The sequence below is a fragment of the Peromyscus californicus genome, unplaced genomic scaffold, assembly GCF_007827085.1.
Source record: "Peromyscus californicus insignis strain IS unplaced genomic scaffold, ASM782708v3 Scaffold_4__1_contigs__length_199733344, whole genome shotgun sequence".
In the NCBI taxonomy this organism is placed as follows: domain Eukaryota; kingdom Metazoa; phylum Chordata; class Mammalia; order Rodentia; family Cricetidae; genus Peromyscus; species Peromyscus californicus.
This window is the reverse complement of record NW_026294562.1, coordinates 49,598,477-49,622,098: the sequence shown is the minus strand read 5'-3', so window position 1 is coordinate 49,622,098 and position 23,622 is coordinate 49,598,477. Positions and strand designations below refer to the sequence as shown.

General features: G+C 44.4%; 2 protein-coding genes across 3 annotated transcripts in view; one reads left to right on the top strand and one right to left on the bottom strand.

Moving 5' to 3' along the window:
• The first annotated feature begins 7,728 nt into the window (after positions 1-7,728).
• Mpeg1 (macrophage expressed 1) lies at positions 7,729-12,140 on the top strand. The gene is made up of 2 exons (XM_052761424.1): positions 7,729-7,833; positions 8,114-12,140. The coding sequence occupies exon 2, from the start codon at positions 8,143-8,145 to the stop codon at positions 10,285-10,287; it is 2,145 nt and encodes a 714-aa protein (XP_052617384.1). The 5' UTR covers positions 7,729-7,833; positions 8,114-8,142; the 3' UTR covers positions 10,288-12,140.
• A 1,050-nt stretch (positions 12,141-13,190) lies between these two features.
• Dtx4 (deltex E3 ubiquitin ligase 4) overlaps positions 13,191-23,622 on the bottom strand; it is a 34,541-nt gene continuing 24,109 nt past the window's right edge. For both annotated transcript variants that reach the window (XM_052761426.1, XM_052761425.1), the window contains exons 8-9: positions 19,814-19,903; positions 13,191-16,612 (exon numbers count right to left, since the gene is read on the bottom strand). In XM_052761426.1, the coding sequence (XP_052617386.1) occupies positions 16,379-16,612; positions 19,814-19,903 (324 nt within the window). In that variant the 3' untranslated portion in view covers positions 13,191-16,378. The remainder of the gene's footprint in view (positions 16,613-19,813; positions 19,904-23,622) is intronic.

Sequence of the window (23,622 nt, the reverse complement as noted above, 5' to 3'; positions counted from 1 at the left end):
CCCAGCACATGGCAACTTAGATTTGGCTTCAGAATAAACTCTCATTTTATCTTTCAAGTAAGAGCTCTGTTTTTGCATGGACAGTTTTAGCACCTGAACATGAGAACTCAAGGATGATCCATTTTCATTGGAAGAGTCATGCAAACACCTGTGTGTGTGTGTGTGTGTGTGTGTGTGTGTGTGTGTGTGTGTGTGTGTGTGTGAATGTAGACTTTTTAGGGTGAGTTTTGACTGCTCTTTTAAAAACAGGTTTTTCAAGATCCTTATCTTAATCAGACCTAGTTAAGATATAAGTCTAAAGTTTGGGGACTAAAGAAAAAAACAACAGTCATTTAAAACCCTACTTCACCTACATAAAGGCTTACATTTGTATGATAAGGCTTATAGTAGATTCCAACATGTTTTACTATTTCATAAATGTAATTTTTCTTTTACAGTGTATTTAGGACAATAACTAATCTCCGTGCCTTTAGCCTTAAGAAAGGAAAAACCACTTGAGTAGAATGCCTATTAAATGACTAATATTCTTACCACAAAGGTAGAAGACAGCTGACTTAAAGTGAAGGAACTGAAAACAGGGTGGAGACAAATGCCTGGTGCAAACGAGAAGGACCCCTCCCCCACACACCTTTTACAACAAAAGCAACTTCTAAATGCCAGTTATAATAAGATTTAGATGTTTAAGAAACAGTTTGTTTAAATTTATTAAAAGAACATAGAAAAGGCTCACTGTTTTGCCTGTATTTGTAACTTCTAGATATTTAAGATACATTGTGTATGTTTTCAGTTGCTGTAATTAAAGGCCCTTAAAAATTACACCCTCACTGTCAATTTCTAGATCACTCTTCCCACTTGACGGTTCATCCATCTTTGTGTTTTCCTCTGTCTTATTGTCTCTTTTTTCTTCCGTGGTATTTTCTTCTGACTTAGTTTTATGAGTAGCAGGTGGTATTCCCCCCCCCCCCCCCCCCCCCCCCGCCCCCGCTCCGCCTCCCATGCTCTCCACCTACTCCCTCAGGAAATGTATTTCCTCTGTGTGCAGGAGGCTGGGATCCTGCTTACACATCTTCACGAAGGCCCGAAGCTTGCTCACTTTGCAGGGATCCGTGGGGTCGGGAAGTGGGAGGCTGGAGGCGGTGGGCCAGGCCCCATACTGGGTACTTTTAACTAACTTTTGTGCTGTAAAACCTTAAGAGATAAATTCATAAACTCATATGTCACACCTCAAATTGTGCCAATTTCTGAAAACACGTCCACAGAGACCTCAAAAAAACTCAATGACACCTACCTGTCTTCGACTGTACTGGCACATTCTTGTTAGAACTGATTATTTACCCGTAACTCTTACCTTACTGAAACAATGTTATCATGTTTGAAAAGACTCAAGTATTTTTACTACCTTTGTAAAATAGTGTCTCTCATTATTCAGTATAATTCAGATTTAAATTTTTAGTTTATTTTTTCATTGATAACTTATTTTAAATCTTCCAAGAGGAACTCCATCCATGTAAGTACCTCTATTTTGACTCAAAACTCTTAAATCAAATTCTTCCTACTTAAGAAAAAAAGAATACTAACTAGATCCAAGTAATTGGATTATAAGTTCTTAATATTGAGATAATACAAATTGAACTTAAAGCATTAAGATAAGACACATTGAAGGCTCTAAAAGCCCTGCAGTATTTTCAGATATTTGACTACCTTGAAATAGCTTCAACTTTTAAAACTGACTCCTGTTAGACATATTTGGATTTAATATTTATTGTCCAAATTACAAAAACAGCAATCAGTGTCCAATGGCACAATCTTTATGGTATTTCATACCTCAATAGAGCCCCCCTTTTGAATGTAATACTTTTATTAGTTCTTTGAAAATTTCACACTGTGCATTTTGATCATACTCTACCTCTACTCCTCTGCCGACTTCACTCAGATCCATACCCTCCTCCCTATACTCCTCCACTTCCTGTCCTCCTTTTCCTTCCTTTTTGGAAGTCACTACCTCACACTGTCCTAGCCCTCTGGCTCTTGCAACACCCTTCTTCCCTCTTCTGCAATGTCCTCCGAGCCTTAGGTGTAAGAGTTGTGTTGCAGATGTATCAGCGGGAGTTGGGCACCCCACAGTCAGTTGTTTTCTGTGTTTTGTCCAGTTGTGGCTTTCTGTAATGGTGTTTATCTGCTGCAAAATGAAGCTTCTTTGATGAGGAATGAGGGTGACACTTATCTGGGTATATAAGGATAAGTATTTATAATTCAGTTAGAAAACAGAAAATGTGACTTTCCATTTCTTTTCCCAAACTATTTCTGTCATAATACCAAAATAATAAATTCTCCTTTAGGTTCCATGGCTTCAGCAGGCATAGGTAGTTGGCCAAGTTTATAGCATCCAGTGTGAATTCTCTCCTATTGATTGAGCCTTAAGTCCCATTAGGTGGCTGTTGATTGCCTCCATGATATCAGTGCTGCTACTGGACCTTTCAGAATATCTTGCAATGATGATCATTGTGGTTTGTAGTTCTTACAGCCACAGAAGATGACTGATTGCTTTCTTGACATCTTTCATAGCTTCTTCTAATGCTGGAACAGCTACTCCTCAGGGTGGAGGCTTTCAGGTCAGATGCATATCAATTCCTCCAAGTTCTGTGTCCAACATGTGTGGTATCTTTAGTAATAGTCTTACCTTCTTTTTCTGGAAGATAACTGAGGGCAACAGTAATAATCTATATCATTTGGGGTGTCTCTTGGACTCTCCTAACAACGCATATTGATGAATATTTAAGGTATCCTATAAAATAATTAGAAAGGGATTTTTAAAACTGAAACAATATTTTTTATTTTTAAAATTTTATGTGTATGAGGTTTTTGCCTGTATTTATGTAAATGTACCATATACATGCAATGTCCACTGAGGTCAGAAGAGGGCCTCAGATCCCTCGAAACTGGGACTTCCAGCCAGTTATGAGTGGTCATGTAGGTGCTTGGACTAGAACCTGGGTCCTCTGGAAGAGCAGCTAGTACTCTTAACCTCTGAGCTCTTTCTTCAGCCCTCCTGTTTTAACATGGTGGAAGCTCTGCGAGTTCAAGTGCTGCTCGGTCTACACAGAGAATCCCAGGTCAGCCAGGGCTACACACTGAGACCCTGTCTCAGGAAAATAACAGAATAAAATGGCTTGGGCTGCCAAATTCTGGCCTCACACTTAACATGACTATGCAGAATTTCCCACATACCTTCTGTTTTTGCCCTCTGGAATAAAGGAAAGCATGAAACCACTGAGTTCTTATTTCTTTGTGGTTAGTAGACAAACAGTCTTGACGCAAAGAATTTCTTTTGAATTAACAACAAAGCAAAGCTCAGAATATCAGGTGAGAAATGAACTGCTCAGACATAAAAAGCTGTCACTGTGCTCTGTGCCACACAGGCCTTCTGTTTTCATCAACATTTACTCCAGGGTCTACAAAAGTCGTGGTTCTAGGTTCCATTTAGCAATGCTCTGTATGTCAGGTTTCAGACTGGTCTCCTAGATCCCTGGCAAACAAAAAGGGCTGATCCTCGCTAATGTAACCATCTTAGACCACTGGTGACACCTGAACAGGCCCCAAGCCCACAGAAGTGAACCTCAGACGTGAATCATGGCTTAACTCCTCATGACAGTGTCAGAAGTGCCGCACGTGTTCAGACTGGGAAAGAAAGCAGACGTGTGACTTCCCTCTTGTTGGAGGAAGTGAAATTGCTTTTCAGCACCACAGACGAATACCTTCTGTGGAAGAATTGCCTCTCTCTGCTAAAGGTCAGAGTTCAGTGGTTTGCCTCAGCCCTTCACTCCCTCAGGGGAGCTATCTGGAGAGAACATGTGTTTACACGCATATTTCAGTATGAAAAAAAGGAAAAAAAGTTGTTGGTGGGAGTTAAACAGAAAAAACGGGAGTAAGACACAGTAGTTAAACCCTCCTCTGCCCATTCTGAGCCCCACTCCCCAGCCCTGGCATAGAAATGGAGGCTGTGCCCTAAATTCTCCCCGTTTTCGCTTCTCCTTTCCTTGTTTCCCACCAGCTGAAAAGAGAACTTCCTTGAGCAAAGGGATCATAAAAACCCTGTGTTCAGCCACCCCAGCACATGAAAATGCTACAAGTAATTTGATGCTTAAAAAAAAAAAAAAAGGACACACCAATTGGTTGTCCAAGTGTCAAATGGTCATTCCCGAAAACACAAACACAAGTAACATCATATGGATTGAGCAGGTCATATTTAGGAATATATATGTATACACATATACATATTTGCATGCAATAACAATTAGTGAAAATTTGAAGAAGAGTTGGGGAAGGTATATGGGATGGTTTGGAGGAAGGAAAAGGAATGGAGAAATGTTTTAATTATAATCTCAAAACCAAAAATTTATGAATATACATGTTATAGTCTGAATTATTTTACTTAGTACAAAATGATATCCACTGTTATTCGGTACTTAGTAAATACTCAGTAAAAACAAAACAAAACAAAATAAAGAAAAATCTCAAATAGGTAAGACATTCTCTTGTTGAAAAATCAAGAAAACCAAAGAACCTCTGGAAAATTAAGAGTAAAAGAATTATTTAAAGAAAAAACAACAACAAACAAAACCAACTCTATTGACCAGATGTAGTTGCTGTCAATGGGCTGGTGTTGAAACCTCTAATTTTATATATTTGACCATGTCTAGAGTCATGCTGAAGGCCTATTATTGTTTTTGTACATCATGATAACACAAGGATTTCTCACTAAATCAAAATTGTTTGAAAAAACTGTTAGCTGTATAATATTCTGCCATATAGTTTCTTCAGTTTTATGTAATATTAGAGTGGAAAACTGTACTAAAAGTAAAAATAATAAAAAGTGACAATTTAGAAAAACTTGAATGTAGAACTGTTTACTTTGCTTGTTCTCTCGCTTCAGGACATCAAGGCCTCAACAGTGTGTGTGTGTGTGTGTGTGTGTGTGTGTGTGTGTGTGTGTGTGTGTGTGTGGTGTGTGTGTGTGTGGTGTGTGTGGCGTGGTGTGGTATATGTATGGTGTGGTGTGTGTGTGTGTGTGTGTGATGTATGTGTGGTATGGTGTGTATGTGTCTGTACTTGTGTGTGTGTTGTAGTGGGTAGCTGTTCCAGCTTTGACCTAGAAGTACTACCCCCACTGAGGCTTCGGTAACTGTCACGCCTACAAGGCAGGGCCGAGACAGGAGTCCTTAAGACCCGAGATCCAGATGTGCCTGCTCTCTTGGTTCCTAGATCCTGGATGCTGGCAGGTAGACTGAGCAGAGTTTTCCAGAGAGCACCGCTGGACTGCACCTCACCTCTCCTGGACCCTGTAACCTATCCCTTTATTTGTAAGTTACCCCACAAAATAAACCTCCCTTTTAACTACGTGGAGTTGACTTAATACTACAACCAATATCAAAACTCTGCTCAGTCTACCTCCAGCATCCAGGATCCAGGAACCAAGAGAGCAGGCACATCCGGATCTCGGGTCTTAAGGGCTCCTGTCTCGGCCCTGCCTTGTAGGCGTGACAGTTACCGAAGCCTCAATGGGGGTAGTACTTCCAGGTCAAAGCTGGAACAGCTACCCACTACAGTGTGTGGTGTGGTGTGTGTGTGTGGTGTGTGTGTGTGGTGTGTGTGTGTGGTGTGTGTGTGTGTGATGGGTGGTGTGTGTATGTGAGTGTGGTGTGTGTGTGTGGTGTGGTGTATGTGTGGTGTGTGTGGCGTGGTGTATGTGTGATGTGTGTGTGGTGTGTGCGTGCATGTGTGTGTGTGTGTGTGTGTGTGTGTGTGTGTGTGTGTAATATACAGGTGGTTGGCCTCTTTTTCACTAATTGTTATTGCATGCAAATATGTATATGTGTATACATATATATTCCTAAATATAACCTGCTCAGTCTGTATGATGTTACTTGTGTTTGTGTTTTCGGGAATGACCATTTGACACTTGGACAACCAATTGGTGTGTCCTTATTTTTTTTTTTTAAGCATCAAATTACTTGTAGCATTTTCATGTGCTGGGGTGGTTGAACACAGGGTTTTTATGATGCTCACCCATGCCAGCATATATGAAGGCCAGAGGTTGCCATCAGGATCTTTTCTGAATTGCTTCCCCACTGTAAGCTTTTGAAACAGGGTCTCTTGCTGAACCTGAAGCTTCCCATCTTGGCTAGACTCACTAGCTAACAGACTCTAGGGATCCCCTAGCATGAGGTTACAGGCATGCACTGCTGTGCCCACATTTTAGGTGGTATCTGACGATCCCTATACATAAACACTGCACCCAGAGGACCACACTCCCAGCTCTCAACAGGATCTAGAAAAGAGAGAACAAGGAGAAACTGCTAGACTTTCTTCAGATGAGTATACATGAAGCAAACAAACAAAAAAAAAATCAAGAGTGCAAATATTGAATTATTCCAAGTACTAAAGGGCATTCAACTTTCAGCTTTTTAACTCTGGACTCTCTCCTGAGGTATGACTATATAACCCCTGATTATTTATACACTAGAGCATTCTCTGCAGTGGCTAGGCTGTGCTCTCCAGCTTAGGATAGCTTGGACATTGTTTGCAAGGCTGGTGTGAATTGTTTTCCCCAAACACCTTGGCATGAACAGACCCACAGCGAGGCCTTTGAGGATTTACAGAGCATCACTGGGGCCCAAAAAGAGACTAGGGAAACTCAGTCTGTGAAGGGCAGCCTTGCTCCTTCTAAAAAATGCTCTCTGCTTTTCATTGACAGCCTGAGATAATTCAGTTCTTTGGGATCTTCCCAGCCTGTGCACAGGTGACAGTAGCAACCTGTGGCTGAAACAGGATTCTTTTTCAAAAGTCTTAGCTTTGCATCTTGCTCATAGAATGATCTGGGGTGTTGTGAGGGTGCCATGTGAAGCTTTTTAATCTGTTATGGAGTCCCTGGCTGCCAGTAAAATGCACTGAGACCACTCCAATTGTTCCAAGTATGTATTTCGTCTGCGTTCCCTCCATCCCGATACTTGATTACTGGGAAAGAATACATCTCTCTAAATTGTAAATCTAAAGGAGCTAGCATTGCTAACTCCCAAAGGAGGGGAGAACAAGAAAAGAAAACCCCTAAGATTATGTTTTCCTGACAATATAAGAAATGAATGCTAATACTTTTAACCTGAGTCATAAAGAACAGCTTTCTTGATTATATATACACTCAATAAAAAGGGGTGGAAAGGTTAAAGGCATGGTCAGTTACCTCTTACTTTAAAATTGTACACCCAGGGAAGACCGGACAAGTGTGTGGACACATGCATATACCCTCCTGAGCCACTTTATGCTTTGAGTAAAACAAAATTTATAGTGTGACTTTTGTCTTCTCTGAAATATTTCTATTGGAAAGGAGAAAAACAGCCCAGTGTGGGAGCCCTCACCCTCACACAGGATGCTCAGGACAATTCAGGCTGAGGTTTCCCAGCATATGGCAAATGGAATGTTTTTTTCTAGATCGCTGAGTTCAGCCCCTGATAACTCCATATCCAAAGCAGGACTGTGAAAACTTGTAACAATGAGACCTCACAAAACAAGTATCTGAGTTTCTTTACTCTTTCCGCCCTCAGAGGACAGCCTTCGACTTCAGTGTGCCAATGAGATACCTAAGATTTGTCCTTGACACAGAGTAGCCTGCTTAGGGGAGGCGGGGTATGTAAATAAGGCCAATGTTGCTACTAACTACTGCATTTCCAGTAAAAAGAAACTAGTAAGGTGATTCCACAAGAGAACAGTCAGGCAGTTTTGAAATCAGTCAAACAGAGTGAACAAAAAGCCAGACCGGAGCCCTCCCAGAGAGACACGGTAGGTGTTGGATCCATGCTTTTACTGGGCAGCTGCCACTTTCAGCAAAAAAAAAAGGCAGGGTGCAGGTCACAGGGGAGTAAATGGTAAAGAGTCTATGTTTGCCTATTCAGTGTAGAATAATTTTTACAAGGCCCTAATGGTCCCTAATTTTCCAAACAGCTTTCGTTTCTCTGTTTTGTAATTAGAGCAGCATAAACAGGAACTGATGGTTTTAGGAGAACTGTAGAAATTTCTGTTTGAGCAATTGCTTTCTTTCCTATCTTTCTGTTGACTCCAGTCTTGTCGGTGAATGCTTGGGGCTGGAACATGGCTGCAGCTGTCTGCACTGTGAACAGTTTCATGGCCATGGCCATCATCTGGACCATGACAGCACATGCTGAAACAGACAGGCCTCTTGGAGAGACGGCTAAGGATGGATTCCAAACATGCAAAGACGCCTTGAAACTACCTGTCTTGGAGGTCTTACCAGGAGGGGGCTGGGATAATCTGAGGAATATAGACATGGGCCGGGTGATGGACTTGACGTACACCAACTGTAAGACCACAGAAGATGGACAGTACATCATCCCTGATGAAGTCTTTACCATTGCCCAGAAAGAGAGCAATCTGGAGATGAACTCAGAAATCCTGGATTCCTGGGTGAATTACCAGAGCACCACCTCATTTTCCATCAACACAGAACTCTCCCTTTTCTCCAAAGTCAACGGCAAGTTCTCTACTGAATTCCAAAGGATGAAGACCCTTCAAGTAAAGGACCAAGCTGTAACCACCAGGGTTCAGGTAAGAAACCTGGTCTATACAGTCAAAAGCAGCCCAACTTCAGAGCTCAGTTTGGGGTTTACGAAGGCGCTTATGGACATCTGTGACCAGCTGGAGAAAAACCAGACAAAGATGGCCATGTACCTTGCAGAACTGTTAGTTCTCAACTATGGCACACACGTAATCACTAGTGTGGATGCTGGGGCCGCACTGGTTCAGGAGGATCACATAAGGTCCTCCTTCCTCCTGGACAACCAGAACAGCCAGGACAGAGTGACTGCCTCTGCTGGGATTGCCTTCTTAAACATCGTGAACTTCAAACTTGAGGCGGACTACACCTCCCAGAACGCTTTGACCAAGTGCTATCTTTCTAACAGAACCAACTCCAGGGTGCAGAGCATGGGCGGGGTTCCATTCTACCCAGGCATCACTCTGGAAATCTGGCAGAAGGGCATCACTAACCACCTGGTGGCAGTAGACCGTGCTGGCTTGCCTCTGCATTTCTTCATCAAGCCCGACAAGCTGCCTGGCTTGCCAGGTCCCTTGGTGAAGAAGCTGTCGAAGACAGTGGAAACTGCTGTGAGACACTACTACACTTTTAACACCCACCCTGGCTGCACAAATGTCGATTCCCCCAACTACAATTTTCAAGCCAATGTGGATGACGGCTCATGTGATGAGAAAGTAACCAACTTCACCTTTGGTGGAGTTTACCAGGAATGCACTGAACTGTCAGGGGATGTTCTTTGCCAAAACCTGGAGCAGAAGAATCTGCTCACCGGTGATTTCTCCTGTCCCTCTGGATACACCCCTGTCCATTTGCTGACTCAGACCCATGAGGAGGGTTACAGTCGCCTGGAATGTAAAAAGAAGTGCACCCTCAAAATCTTCTGCAAAACAGTGTGCGAAGATGTGTTCCGAGTGGCCAAGGCTGAATTCAAGGCTTATTGGTGTGCAGCCACTGGCCAAGTACCTGAAAACTCAGGACTTCTCTTTGGGGGAGTCTTCACTGACAAGAGCATCAACCCCTTGACAAATGCACAGTCATGCCCAGCTGGCTATATTCCACTGAGACTGTTTGAGAACCTTAAGGTATGTGTTTCTCTGGACTATGAGTTGGGGTACAAGTTTTCAGTACCCTTTGGTGGGTTCTTTAGCTGTATAATGGGGAATCCCTTGGTTAATTCTAATACATCTAAAGATATAGGGGCACCATCTCTGAAAAAGTGTCCTGGGGGCTTCAGCCAACACCTAGCCATTATCAGTGATGGATGCCAAGTGTCCTACTGCGTCAAGGCTGGAATCTTTACAGGAGGGTCTCTGCTCCCTGTAAGGCTCCCACCTTACACCAGACCACCCCTCATGAGCCAAGTTGCCACCAACACCGTCATAGTGACCAGTAGTGAGACTGCCAGATCCTGGATTAAAGACCCCCAGACCAACCAGTGGAGGCTGGGAGACCCACTGGAGCTGCGTAGAGCCATGACAGTCATCCATGGAGACAGCGGTGGTATGCCAGGAGGAGAAGCTGCTGGAATCACTTTGGCAGTCATTGTGGCATTAGGGGTAGTCATTGCCTTGGCCGTCTACAGTACCCTCAAGTACAAGAAGAAGGAATACCAGGCAATTGAGGAGCAACAGAGTTTGGTTGGAAGTTTAGCAACAGAGGCATCAGATCCAAGTCCAGCTTAATTGTCTCCAAAGCAGTCTGTGTCATTTCCAGCCACAGCTTCAAGCACGTTTTTCTTGGTTTTCTCTGTTTCTGCCTTCCTGAGTACTGAAGTGAAAGTTCCAACGGAAAGCAGGTATTACAGCTGTGGGACTTCTTGTTTAGGCCTCTGAACCAGGAAATTAAAAGGGGTGTTTTAAGGAGGTGTGGGGGAAGGGGATGATTCATTCAGAAAAAGCTGGACTGGGACCAAGGTGTGAAGGAGGCGTGTATCCATTCTCACAGATGTCCTTACCGAAATGCATGTGTATGAAAAGAGACTGGATTTGGAGATCAGGAATTTAGTCTGAATTCGAAAGGCTTTCCAGTTTGTGAGCTGAAGGGGTTTGTGCTTTAAGTACCTCATTACTTCTATTTTGTTGTTAAAGAAGCTCTCTGGGTTCCACAAACCAAGAAGCAGACATGACCCTGAAATGCCCCAGGAGGCCTACATGGCCACTACTCTTCAGCTTTAAGGGCTCTGTGTTGATTTACAGACTTTGCTCTCACAGAGTCATCCCCAGGCATGCAAGGGACTTACACAAATTCCACTTTTCCCAACTTCCCCACAATTAAGACTTAGTCTAGATCAGTCTTGGGCTTCTGAACAGTGTTAACACGTCTTCAGAAAATATTTTAACTTGTAACTTTCTGCTGAGTGAAGGATGAACAAACTGTAGGGAAGTAAGTAACACATGAAGGATAAAAACTGCGGTTCTGGAGACGATGCCACCATTCCAGAACTGAATTTAGATCTGTCCACTAACAGCATTATAAATGAGGAACTGAATGGAGCTGTACTTTGGGTAGACCAAGCATTATGGTTTCATGTTTATCTTTCAAAAACATAACCCCTTCCTCTCTATCCTTCATTCTTCCTATGTCTTTCTTCTTTCTGTCTTCTCATCATGGGTGTTGGTGTAGACACACAGACACTCCCTATATTCCAACAAGAAGCTTTTACTTTCCTAGGGGTAAAAAGCACAAAAAGTCAAAATAAGCCCCCATTTGAGAATTACTTCCTCCCTAAAACTAAAACTATAGAAAGCTCCATCTTCTGTCCCTTTAGGCTTTGTTTTTTTAATGCTAGAAATAGGGCTGATATGTTTAAAAACAAAATAAAAAACTTATATCATTAGCTGGAAAAGGCATCCAGAACCACCTGTGACATCTCAGTTGCAGGATGACTTCCTTGGGGCATCTGGCAGGGTACATGATTGACATCTGGCAATAGTTGGGGTTTTATTCAATTTTAATTCTGATTTATTTCTCACAACACAGAAATCCCTCCACAGCTGCTTTAGAAATTATGTATCTGTTCACCACAGCACATCATCAATGGGCTATTGTCTATGAAAGATAATATGTTCTCTCCTTAATGTTTACAACCAAGGGCTTGTGCACACAGTAGGCCCTTCTCAAGAGCTCCAAGTTTCTGCCTGCTGGAATGTGGGAAAAATTCCTCATTCATTTCCAGCTGAGATACAGAGAGGAGTGAATAGCTGAATTTGAACTCTGCCCTCCCTACTGCCCAGCCAAGGGGACTGATTCCATGACCTCTTCAACCAAACCTGCCTCTTTCAGTATTAAAATATTTTCTGTGCTCTGTGGGTTCTGCCTCAGTTCTGTATGTTTCAGGCAAGCTAACAACTTTTCTTAAAGTACCAACTTTTCTCTGTAAATTCTTTTAAGGATTATTGAGTTTACAAAGCAAGACACAGCAGGAGACTCCTAGACCTTACTGCATAGGCTTACTGCTGAAAACTTTTAATATTTGTTCCATAAACATGTATTCTACTAACAAAAATGTATGCATTAAAATGTATATTCAGCAACATTCTGTTTGGGTGTTCGTCTGTGTGAAGTCAGAATGTTGGGGTTTCCAGTTCATGCTCAAGCCACTTCACCGAGTTCTGAGTGGGGCTCCAGGGCTCTGCTGGGTTCTGACTTTCTAAGGCTGGGTCTACAGAAAGACCAGGGCTGGTTTCTGAGAAAGCCACACTCCATGGGATATCAGAGATGGAGACACAGTTTGGTGACAAAGGAGGCTAGACATTTGCCTCTTGTTTTTGTGTTCCTATGATTACTCAGATGCTCAATAAGAATTATTTGAAAAAAAAAAAGTGCCTGAAAATGAAGGTCAGTGTTCAGGGATAAGAAAATGGTTCAATAAAGTGCTTGCTACTTAGTCATGAGAATCTGAGTATATATCCCCAACATCCATGTAAAAGATGTGCGGTGGCATGAACCTGTAACCCCAGCACTGGCAGGTAGGGGCAGGTGGCTCGTGGGGCTCACTGGCCTGTCAGCCAGCCTATCCGAGTCAAAATGGCAACTTTCAGGTTCATTGAGAGAAAACCCTTCTTCAAAAGGTAGAAGAAAATAGAGGAAGATACCTGATATCAACCTTTGACCTCAGTATGTGTGTACAAAGACCAGCACACCTTCACACACACACACACACACACACACACACACACACACACACACACACACACACGCACCCACCCCCACACATCTTCTCTCACACACACACATGCATCCCCTCACACATATGCACCTCCTAGATATATCCCCTCACATACAATGCATCCCCTCACACACATGAAACCAACGTCCATGTTTTTCAGGATCACCCTTTCTCCGCAAAGTTCATACACTTATTTCCCTTGCCATGTGGTCTGTCTCTTTGAGGGGAACCTAGAGTCAAGCCAGGTCAAGTGTGTGGGTAGAAGAGATGTGGAAAGTTTTAGAAAATAAAAAGGGAGTTTCCCTTTATCGAGCTATTTGGATTGAGGTTGCCCACACACAGAGGAAGTAACCCACATGCTTCTGAGACAGGTGTCAGAGCACTTCTACAAAAGCAGGCCCTCAGGAGTAACAACAATTTGTGCTTGTTCATTTGCAGTTTATTGTTCTGCACATACACCTCATGAGCACCAGGGGGCGATGTCCTCTCGTAGAACAACACCAAGAACTTCAAATCACAACAGTTACACACAGAACACCTGACATCTGGACATTCACCAGCCCTCTCCCAGACACCCCCACTGAGACATAGGTGACCATCAACAAGCAAAGGGGGGCAGTGGTTGTTTCTTGAGCCAAGCTAGCCTCTTCCCAATCCTCTCACGCACACAACAGTGCAGTACCAGGGCAAGTGCTTTTGACCAAGTTTAAAACCACAGGAAGTCTGAATGTTACAAAAAGGAGAGGGGAATGGAAACACAAAGGCACAGACAACCACAGATACACCACGTAACTTCAAGGGATCAGCATCTCCCAAGGTGTGTCTCCAATCCCATTTGTCATCTCTGGAGCCTCGGAGAGGGAGTACATGGCTGCTGGTGCTGAGACTGTGAAAGGAAAAGCGTGGGGTCCCCTGCTTGGCCCAGCAGAGCACATTGGGCTTCTCTTGGGAAACCACTCTGGGTCAAAGTAGCTGGTGCCCAGGGCCCAATCTCATTGAACTCAATTCTGTAACTTTTGGGGTTGGCACAAGAGAAAGAGCAATAGTAGCCATTGCTTTGACTGACAGTACACTGTTTCCAAGGTTCCTTCAGCCCAGAAATTTGAAAGATGAGGGTGAGGTAGCCCCTCAGAGCATCCTCGGAGAAGAAGGAAATGAGGCACAGACACTTCAAAGTCCTCTGCGGAAATTCTTGAAGGCATGAAGACTAACTCTCAAAATGTTTTGTTTCGTTTTTCCTAGAACAATCACTCCCTTAGATGTCCCCTTGGGTCCTTTCTTCTGCCTTGAGCCACCCCTTTCCTCTGCTTTGTGAGAACGTCCCCCGCTGTCCATTTCCACACCTCAGAGCCTGTTTTCCATTTCTTTGCTTCCCACTGCCTCATTTTCCTACCCATGGCCTCCCATCTATCTTCTCATCCCTGTTGCCAAGAAGCAGGGCAGGTAGGTAACAAGGGTACTGAAGGCAAAAAGGACTGTAAGCCCTCAATGAGGCTCTGATAATTTCTGAAATGTGTTGACCTGATAAAAGGCATGGGTGTGACTTTAAATTCCATGAGATATGCCTTCCATTTAGTTCTGATGCTTCTTTCTCTGTTGTGGCAGAAGCTTTGCCCCGGGCTCAGTGATCTCAGCAGTCTCCTGGTCAGCTAGTGAGACAAAATGGCCTCCCCGTGATAGGAGGGCTTGGATTAAAATGGGTGAACACTGTCTCTTACCACAGCTCCCCCTAGTGGGAAGCAATTAAAGTTCCATTAGTCATTTGTAGAGAGAAAGAAAACTCAGCACCAGCATGTTCCAGGGAACTGATGGGGGACACTGGAGTGAGTCTACTGGCCACAGCAATATCAACAATGCTGGAGGCCCAAAAGAGCTGTCTCTGGAGCAGGGTGCTGTGAAAGTGTAGACTCCAGTTCTAACGTAAGTACCATTGTGGAAGGTTGTTTGATTCCTTTTTTTTTCTTTTTACTTCAAGCATCAAAACTTTCAAATTTTATACATATCTATCTATCTATATATATGCACATATGTATATATACGCATATATATGTGTGTATATATGTATATATGTCAAACCCTCAAAACATGAGGTATATAAATTCAAATTAGTATCCAGAGGAACTTTCCCCAAACACAGTTCAAAGAACCTACTTCCAAAGGGGAATTGGTTCCCTCTTGACTCTTCATTCTCTTACCAGACACCTAATCCATTCTTTAATGGAGCCAAAGGTGAGAAGGTGTTGGGGATAGACTGGATCTTGGGACAACACCTAGATGCAGGTTAGAGAAGACTAAAATGTGTTTCTAATCATGTTAGGAATGAACTAAAGAGGTTTCCACCACCATGCTTTTGGTCAATCTGTACTAGATGGGGGCTGGAGAAAGGGAGACCAGTAACATCTCTGGTCTTGAATTAGCAAATCTGCATGGAGATGAATTGAGCTCTCATATAAACAAGACTGGATGGAGGTTGGCTCCGATCTAATATTAATAAGAAAGATTATGTGGGGCCAGTCTAGCTCCCACATCAACGCATCTTCCCAAGTACAGGTCTGTGCACATCAGGGTCCAAGTCTGTCATGAGATGGGCTGGCAAAGGGTGAGAAAAATCGAAGGGCCACACATTTACTATTGGATCCACAACAGAACTGGGATTTGGCAGGTGAAACAGAATTCAGAGACATGATGGGACTTTCCCAACAACCTAGCCCAGCGATGCGCACACACCCACACAAACATATGCACAGATGACACAGAGCCCAGCATGGGCTCCAACTCACAGTGACTTCATGAAACTGAGCTGGTCTGAGATGAGTTGGGAAGAAGGCTACAGGCTCCTCTCCCTGAGGACAGTGCAGATGCTCAGTGGGATGCAGGCTCTGGTTTGATCAGAGAGGGGTTGGAAGCAGCATCACAGGATGCCACCCCAGAGAGGAATCCCTGAGTCCTTCCATCCACTTGAGACAACCAGATGCCCATGGACAGGTCAATGGCATGAGGAGGAGAGGAGGGCCCAGAGAAGCCAGGGACTATAAGGAGAGCTGAACATGCTCCCAGAGGCTTTTGACTCTGACCCTCTTAGGAAGAACTTCCTCCTTACTCTACACCAAGGCATTTCTGATTTCTGATGTCACAGCAGTCTACACCTCTCTCCTCAATCTTGCACAGTGAGAGCTCCCTGACTCCAGTGGAGGAAAAAAAATTGCAGAAACTCTGCTCTCCAAGCAGAGGGGAAGCAGCAAGAAGCCAGATGAGGCAAGGGATCTCAGCTTCACAAGGCCAGGGTATGGAGTGCCTCAACACTGCCCACACCTTAAGTGTGCTGACCATACCCCTACTTAGGGGAGGGGAGGGGTGCAGGTTCTTGCCTACCCAGCACTGAAGACTCCATAGGGACGAAAAGGGGGTGATCCTCACCCCACATCCTGTTTGTGTTGGATAAAATTTATGAATGACATCACCTTAATTTAGTCCCCTCTGTGACTGAGAGGGATGAGAGATGGAGACAGAACAAGAAGGGAAATGAGGCCGTCAGGAGGCATGGCATCAACGTCCACCTCGACTCTCTCCACTTCCTGCCATGACGTCCCCAGTGCCCTCCCACCTCAGTCTTTTTCCGGGGCAGTGCTGTCTTCAGAGATACCCTGGGCAGCTAGTTCAGCCAGCACATTATCCAGGTAATTGGCATCTGGGTAGCCATGGCCAGTGAGGTTAGAGCCAAACTCTGTCTTGTGGTGCACCTCATTCCAGATGACAGTATCAGACTCGCCCGTGGTGCTGGAGGTCCCAATGGCAAAGATGAGACGGCGATCCCAGGCCACCAGAAGCAGCTTCAGAACCTAGGGCAACAAAGTTGAAAGACCACAGGCAGACATTCAGGATTGGTCTTCAGATGGTGGACTCATCCCAAGGTCCCCCACCCTTCCTTTACCATGATGCTCTAAACAACCCAGAAGAAGAGGAAGAGATTTGAAATTGGAGTCTGGGCACTACAGAGCGAATCTTGGCTCTGTCGCTGAATAACTGTGTAACTTCTGACTACTTCAAACATCTTTCTGAGCTTTAACTGGTTTACTTATAAAATGGCAATGGGATCACCCACCCCAAAGGTTGTGTGCATGTGTAGCATATGTATGTACACATGTATGGGGGCACACAACTGTATGTGTGTGCTCTCGGAGGCCACTGATGAAGCGGTGTGTTTTCCTGGAGTGCTCTCCACCCGTTTTTTTGTTTTTGGAGACTGGGTCTCTCACTGATTCATCATTAGTAAGCGGCAGCACTAAAAGTATGATGCAGCTTCAAAGACCTTGTTTGTATTACACCCAGCCTGCAACAAAGCCCAAGGTTAGGGTCCCGGACCTGTGGATATGGAAGACATTTACCAGTGATGGTATTGCTAAGGGGACTGTTGAGAGGAGATGGTTTAAATCCATACTGTAAGGTGGAGACTTTTTATGTTAAGCCAAGACAAGTATAGTTTGTAAAGGAGAAAGGGCAAGGCCATTGAAACATCTATGTGTTACTTTAAGTTTTAATTACTTTTAAACAAAGGGGCTTGATGTCAGAAACTGTGTTTTGGGATAGCTGACATGGTGTTCGGAAAAAGATGAAGCAGTCTCCTGGAGGATGAGCAGGGGAATAAATGGCTTGGGAGGCAAAGCAGGGAGGAATGAGCTGAGTGTATCTGGTCACTGAAGGCAAGAGCTCAAGATGGTGAATATGCACAGCGTGGGTCCCAAGGAATCGGGGTCTGTTGGTATATCAAGAAGAAGGTCAAAAGGAGCAGCCCTCAGCAACAGGAGTGTAGTCTTGTGCTTGTGTGAGACAGTCTCATGTATCCACCCTGGCCTCAAACTTAATAGGTTCAGTGCTGAGATTCTAGGCAAGTGTAAGGTGTTGAGGATGGAAGGCAGGGTTGCCCAGATGCTAGGCAAGTGTTCTACCCACTGAACCACTCCCCCAGCCCATGACTGCAGTCTTAACAGGAGACTTCCCAGTGGAGACATTCAGCTGCAGATCTTGGGCTGAGTGAGGCACAGAAATTGTCTCTGGGTGGAAAACACTTGCCTGCCTCACTCTCAATTTGAGAAAAGGGCACTAGTGCATCTTTCTTGATGTTGTCCGTGTTACAAACTATCCTTTTCCTTCTTGGGAGGATAGAACACACCCACACCCCGTGACACTGAAGCAGTATGGAAAGATATGGCGTATTATGAGATACGGGGAGGAAATGGAAGCCTCCACTTTGGAGTCTGGTTGAAACCTCTGGCTAGCTGAGAATCAAGAATTCCAGTACAATATACATTTGATGCAACGGTTGCACACACAGATATATTTCAAATAAGAATGTTAAAATAGCAATAAACCAGGCTTAAGGTTGGATGTACATGACCTGGAGTAGGAATCTTTTCCTGACTATTTTCTGGGAATCTCAAACTGCTAATTTTGTTTACCATGACGACACCCTGCCTTCCTGTATCCTTGTGGTCTAGAGTTTTCCTTATTTCAACTGGAATTTTGTCAGATGCCCCAAAGGACCACCCGATGGTCTCATTTACATTTCTTGGAAACCCTGCGGTCTGGCTTCCAAAGCAAGGACACATGTCGAGTCTGGGGGTAAATGCTTATGCACCCCCTAAATTCATGTGAACTTCTCCTCACCTCCTCCAAAGTGAGTATTAGAATATGGAACTTTCTGAGGTTCATTAAATCATGGAAATGAGTGTCAATGAATGAGATCCACACTCTTATAAAAAGGGACTGGGAAGAGAATTCTTGCCCTTTGTTCCTGGCGAGGACACAGAGAGAAGAGGCATTGTCTATGAGCAGGAAGTGAACCCTTGCCAGATTCTGAATCTGCCAGCACCTTGATCTTGGACCTCCTAGACCCCAGTACTGAAAGAAATAAACATCTGCTGTTTGTGAACCACTCTGCCTATGATCTGTGGCAGTTTGCTGGAACTCAAATATGCTCACATACGCTTGAACTTCGTCTCCACGGCAGCAGCAACATAGCCATTAACACTCAAAACGCAGAAAGACAGACGTGTGTTGAGTAGGCTTCTCAGATCTGGAAAGGAAGCTGACTAAAAGCATGCCTCTTGCATTTCCCCAACACATCCCCAAGACTAATGTTCTTAGTCCTCTTGACATCAGGCAAGATTCTGAAAACCCAGTCATTCCAATTAGAATATTTAGAAGTCTTGATCATGAATTACAAGGAATCCAGAAAACCAATAAAATAATTTCCCACCAATTAAGATCCCAGAACACTCTGCTCGTGCTTTTGTGTGTATTCGGATTAGACCAATCAGGCATCCTGAGAAGATGAAATGGGCTCCAGCTCTGGGTTCCTATTAAGCTCTTAGGAGTCTGCACCAGTGTTTCCCCAGGACCAGCACTGAACAGCAGGCTCTAGATAAGGATCCTAAAATTGGTGACTTATTGCCAATAATACTCCGAGGACAGGGAAAAGCCGTTCCACTCTAGCCAGGCTGGTGAGCTGGCTCAGTGGGTGAGGGCATCCGCTATGCAAGGCTGATGACCTGAGTTCAGATCCCAAGAGCCCACGTTAAAAGTTGGATGCAGTGGTTCACATCATAATCCCAGCACCGCTGTGGGGAGATGGGTGGCAGAGACAGAAGAATCACCTGCAAGCTATCAGGCCAGCTAGTCTGGAGTAGGTGATACAGCAGCAAGACACAAGAGAGGCCCTGCCTCAAAACAAAAGGTAAGAACTGACTCCTGAAAGTTGTCCTCGGACTTCCATATGCACTGTGGTACAGGAGTGCCTGTAATCCCATGTAACATGCAACACACACACACACACACACACACACACACACACACACACACACACACACACACTGAAAAAGAAATCAAACAAAACAGCATCCTAATGATACCAATTCTTACCAATGGTTGACTCCGATATGACCTCATTACGGCATACACACAATTAAACCAGTTTCCTCCACTCTGTTCACTGCAGAAACAAAAATCAACCCCTATCCAGACTATAGAACATCTGCTCTTACTTTTCTCCCTTTCTCGCTGTCTGGAAGGTAGCAATGTCGTGGGAAGCCACGGGCGCTGAAGCTCTTCCCGGGATTTGGGTGTTCTGGTCCCTGAAAGCAGAAAGAAAACAAAGGCATCTTGCAAAACATTTCTGATGAGAAGCTAGTACAGACTTAGTGGGACAATAACAAGAGCCACAGGGTTCAGACAGAGGACAAACGAAAAAAAAAATCGGCCTAAGTTGTCACACATCATGTGACCTGAGTTTGGACAGCAGCTGCTAGCTCCCTGCTGGATCGTATGGAATTCCCCTTTCTGACTCACCTTATGGGGTGTTACCAAGGCTCAAGGAACTTGGTGCCCATATTCAGGAAGAGCACAGAAAATTTTATCATCTGTACCAACACCACCTAGTCTACTGTTTTATGAATGATGAAAAACCACAGCCCACAGAAGCTAACTGGCTGCAAAGTGTTACTGGCTTTGCCAAAACGAACTTAATCCAAGGTTTTCTGAGGCCTGTGCACTGAACTTTTAAACCAGTTACTCAGAATAATAAAGTTCTCTGAGCTACAAGCCATGCAGTCAGAGCAGGATTCTTGTGGATTTTCTTCTTTGTCTCCATGGGTTTTGCTTCCTCAGTCAACTACACAGAGTCCAATGTTCAGGACAGAAAATCTTGTGGCACTTGAGCTATCCTCACCCAACACTTCCTTACACCAGCCATCTCAGGACACTGAGTGGGAAAGACACGAGAGGAGAGCTGAGTCAGAACCCTGACGCTATGCTACTGGGAATGGTTTGTTCCTCCCAAACTCTTGTTGGAGTTTGGCCTCCACTGCAGCCTTGTGGGCAGCTGGGGCATGTAAGAGGCAATGAGGTTGTCAGAGGGGATGAATGCCTTTCTTCAGAGAGTTCTCATCTTGTTCTCAAGGGACTGGGTTAGCTGGTGTGAAAGCATGCTGCTTACAAAGCAAGACCGCTCCTTGTGTTCTCCTCTTCTGAACACTTCTGCTTGTCTATTTGCGGCCATGAGCTGAGGTACCAGGAGATCCTTGCCCAATGCAACCAGACACAACTGCTGGACTTCCCATCCCCCAGAACCATGAGCCACATTAACCTCTTTTTTTTTTTTTTAATTACTCAGCTCAGAGATTCTGTTATGCTACAGCAAAAAAGAACAAGAAACTAGGCTTCTCAACTGGTGTTGTCTTGGTCTTGTTTTTGTTAATATGGCAAAATACTCCCAACAAAAGAACTTAAGGGAAAGGGGTTTATTTGGCTCATGATTTCAGGTTAGAGTCTGTTCTGGTGGAGAAGTCAGAGTAGCAGGAACTTGAAGCGGACAGTCACATTACATCCAGTCAAGCACACAAAGCAATGATTTAAAACATGCATGACAGACTCATTTTCTCCCCTCTTACATATTACAGATCCCCCTTTCCTAGGGAATGATGTCACTCACAGTGGGCAGGTCTTCCCAACTCAATTAATGTATTCAAGAAAATCCCCCAGAGTCATACCTATAAACCAAACTAATCTATACAATCTCTCATGGGATTCTCTTCTTGGGTGATTCTAAATTGTGTCGCATTGACAGAGCTATCACAGACCTCAACAGATTCAATGGTCCCTTTGCAAAGTTTATGAAGGTTGACTCAACAACTTTCCACCTATACAAATGCTTGTCTATAATTTCTGAACATTCCTGACCCCTTGGAAGTAGACCCTTATTTAAAACTCTTTATAAATGCAAGCCATATAATACTGACAATTCTATGCAGTTGTTGGTTCATGCTTTCCCACAGGTCAATAAATGTATACCAGCTACATAATAAGTGAGCAAACGAATGAATGGATGAAAGAAATAAATTAAACTCACTGGCTCAAAAAAAAAAAAAAGAAAAGGGATTGTTGGGGGCAAAGACTTGGTAGGCGAGCGAGAGGGGTGTGAAAATGCTCAAACTCAGTGTACACATGCATAATACTGCCAAAGAGTAAAACTATTACAAAATTTTAAAGTATATTTTTATTTATTCTTTGAGAATTCCATATGTGTACATAGTATATTTTGATCACAGAGAAAAAATGTTAGAAGATATACAAATGTCACTGTGAGCTAAAAGAAGCAGTGAGGTTCTTTTGGAACAAAAGAATCCGACAGTTGTAACTTCACATGCAGACTAAACCTCTATAAATGTACAACATTCCCATGGCCACACTTCTCTAAGGCAGCCTCCAACACTGAAGGATAAGGCAGCCTTCAACACTGAGGGACCAGGCCTGACCAGAGCTCCAACTGCTTCTCTGATGCCTGGGGCTGCTGGGTGTGTGTCCAACTCAGCCTGTCTGGCAGTGACCCAGTAAGGCTGTGCATTCTGGGCCTGTCGCCAGGCAAAGCAGTCACGACTCTGCCTCAGCCTGGCCCAAAGCTTCTCCCAAAGGGACTCACTCTCTGCGGTGAAAGCGGAGTTTGAAGACCTGGGCTCACCGAAGCCCAATCCTGCATTGTCCCTGGAGCTTCAAGGGACACAGCACGGATCATCTTGCTACTGACTCACAGTAATGAGTCCGCAGAGCACCTGACTGTTTAGAGATGTATTTGCTTCCACAAGCCAGGGTGTTGCTGGAGGTGCTAGGACCCTGCTCAGGCAGCACTGGCCAGGCAGCACTGGCCCCTCTACAGTGGCTCTCTCTGTTCCTTAACCCTGGAGGCTTAAAAATGTGGATGTCTTCTCAACGGATGCCCCACCTTGACCTTTAGTTCTACTTTCACCCTTCCTGGACTTTTTTCATTTTCTTTTTAACTGTGTGTGTGTGTGTGTGTGTGTGTGTAGGTCAGAGGACAACTTGCAGGACTCAGTTCTTTCCTTCCACTCATGGGTTTTGGGGATTGAACCTGGTTTATCAGGAGGGGCTCTCAGTTGTCAGGACTGGCCGCAAGCCTCCTTACCAGTGAGCCAACCCTCCAGCCCACTCCCACATTTTCATTCTTCCCTACCACTCTAGAAGCCACCCCAGAACCATTCGACAACCATCTCCTGAGCACCAGCCAACCACATCTCACTTTCTTAGCCTGGCCCTCCCATTATTCAGGAGCCTGACATGCTGCCGTGGTCTTATTTCCACTCAGCTCCGGTTCTTAAGTCACACCGGCTTTGTAAAGCATAATGTCAATTACACGATGTTTTACAATCAGACGAGCAATCTCCAGGCCTAAGTCTCCATGCCTGGCCCTGGCATTCAAGGCCTTCTGTGACTGTCCCGTACATGCTCATCACGTTCTTTCTTCCATGCCTTTTGCAAGCCTCAGCTCCCAACCTCCTGAGTACATGCGATTGTCCATACACATGCAACTTTTTTCAACAACTGTTACCTCTTCCAGCTAAATATGAACTCTGCACTTTTTTATGTCTTCCATAGCTTTTCTAGAGAGTGTCCTGCACCAGAAATTCTCCTCCCACCTTCCGGATAGACCACACATAAACAACTCTTCCTCATCCTAACCTATCAGCTAATTAGACAGCAGGAAGCAAGGTCCTGAGCCCCTTGGTAGTGGGCCCTGAGATGTGCACACGGATTGGATCTCCAACCCTTGGCTCTATGCCTAGCAGATTCCCAGCAAACACAGATGGAAAAGACGCAGGCACCTTGAAGACAGGAAGTGGGGCCCAGGGTCATAAGACTTTGAAGCCCTGCACTTCCCTTTGTCTGCTCACTTTCATCAATGGTGCATATCCGTTTCTGCTCTCCAGATTAGAAGCGAAAGGTATTTATCATGCTCTGCCTCGTTACCAAATGCCCCAGGGAAGGTGCATGTTTTATGAAC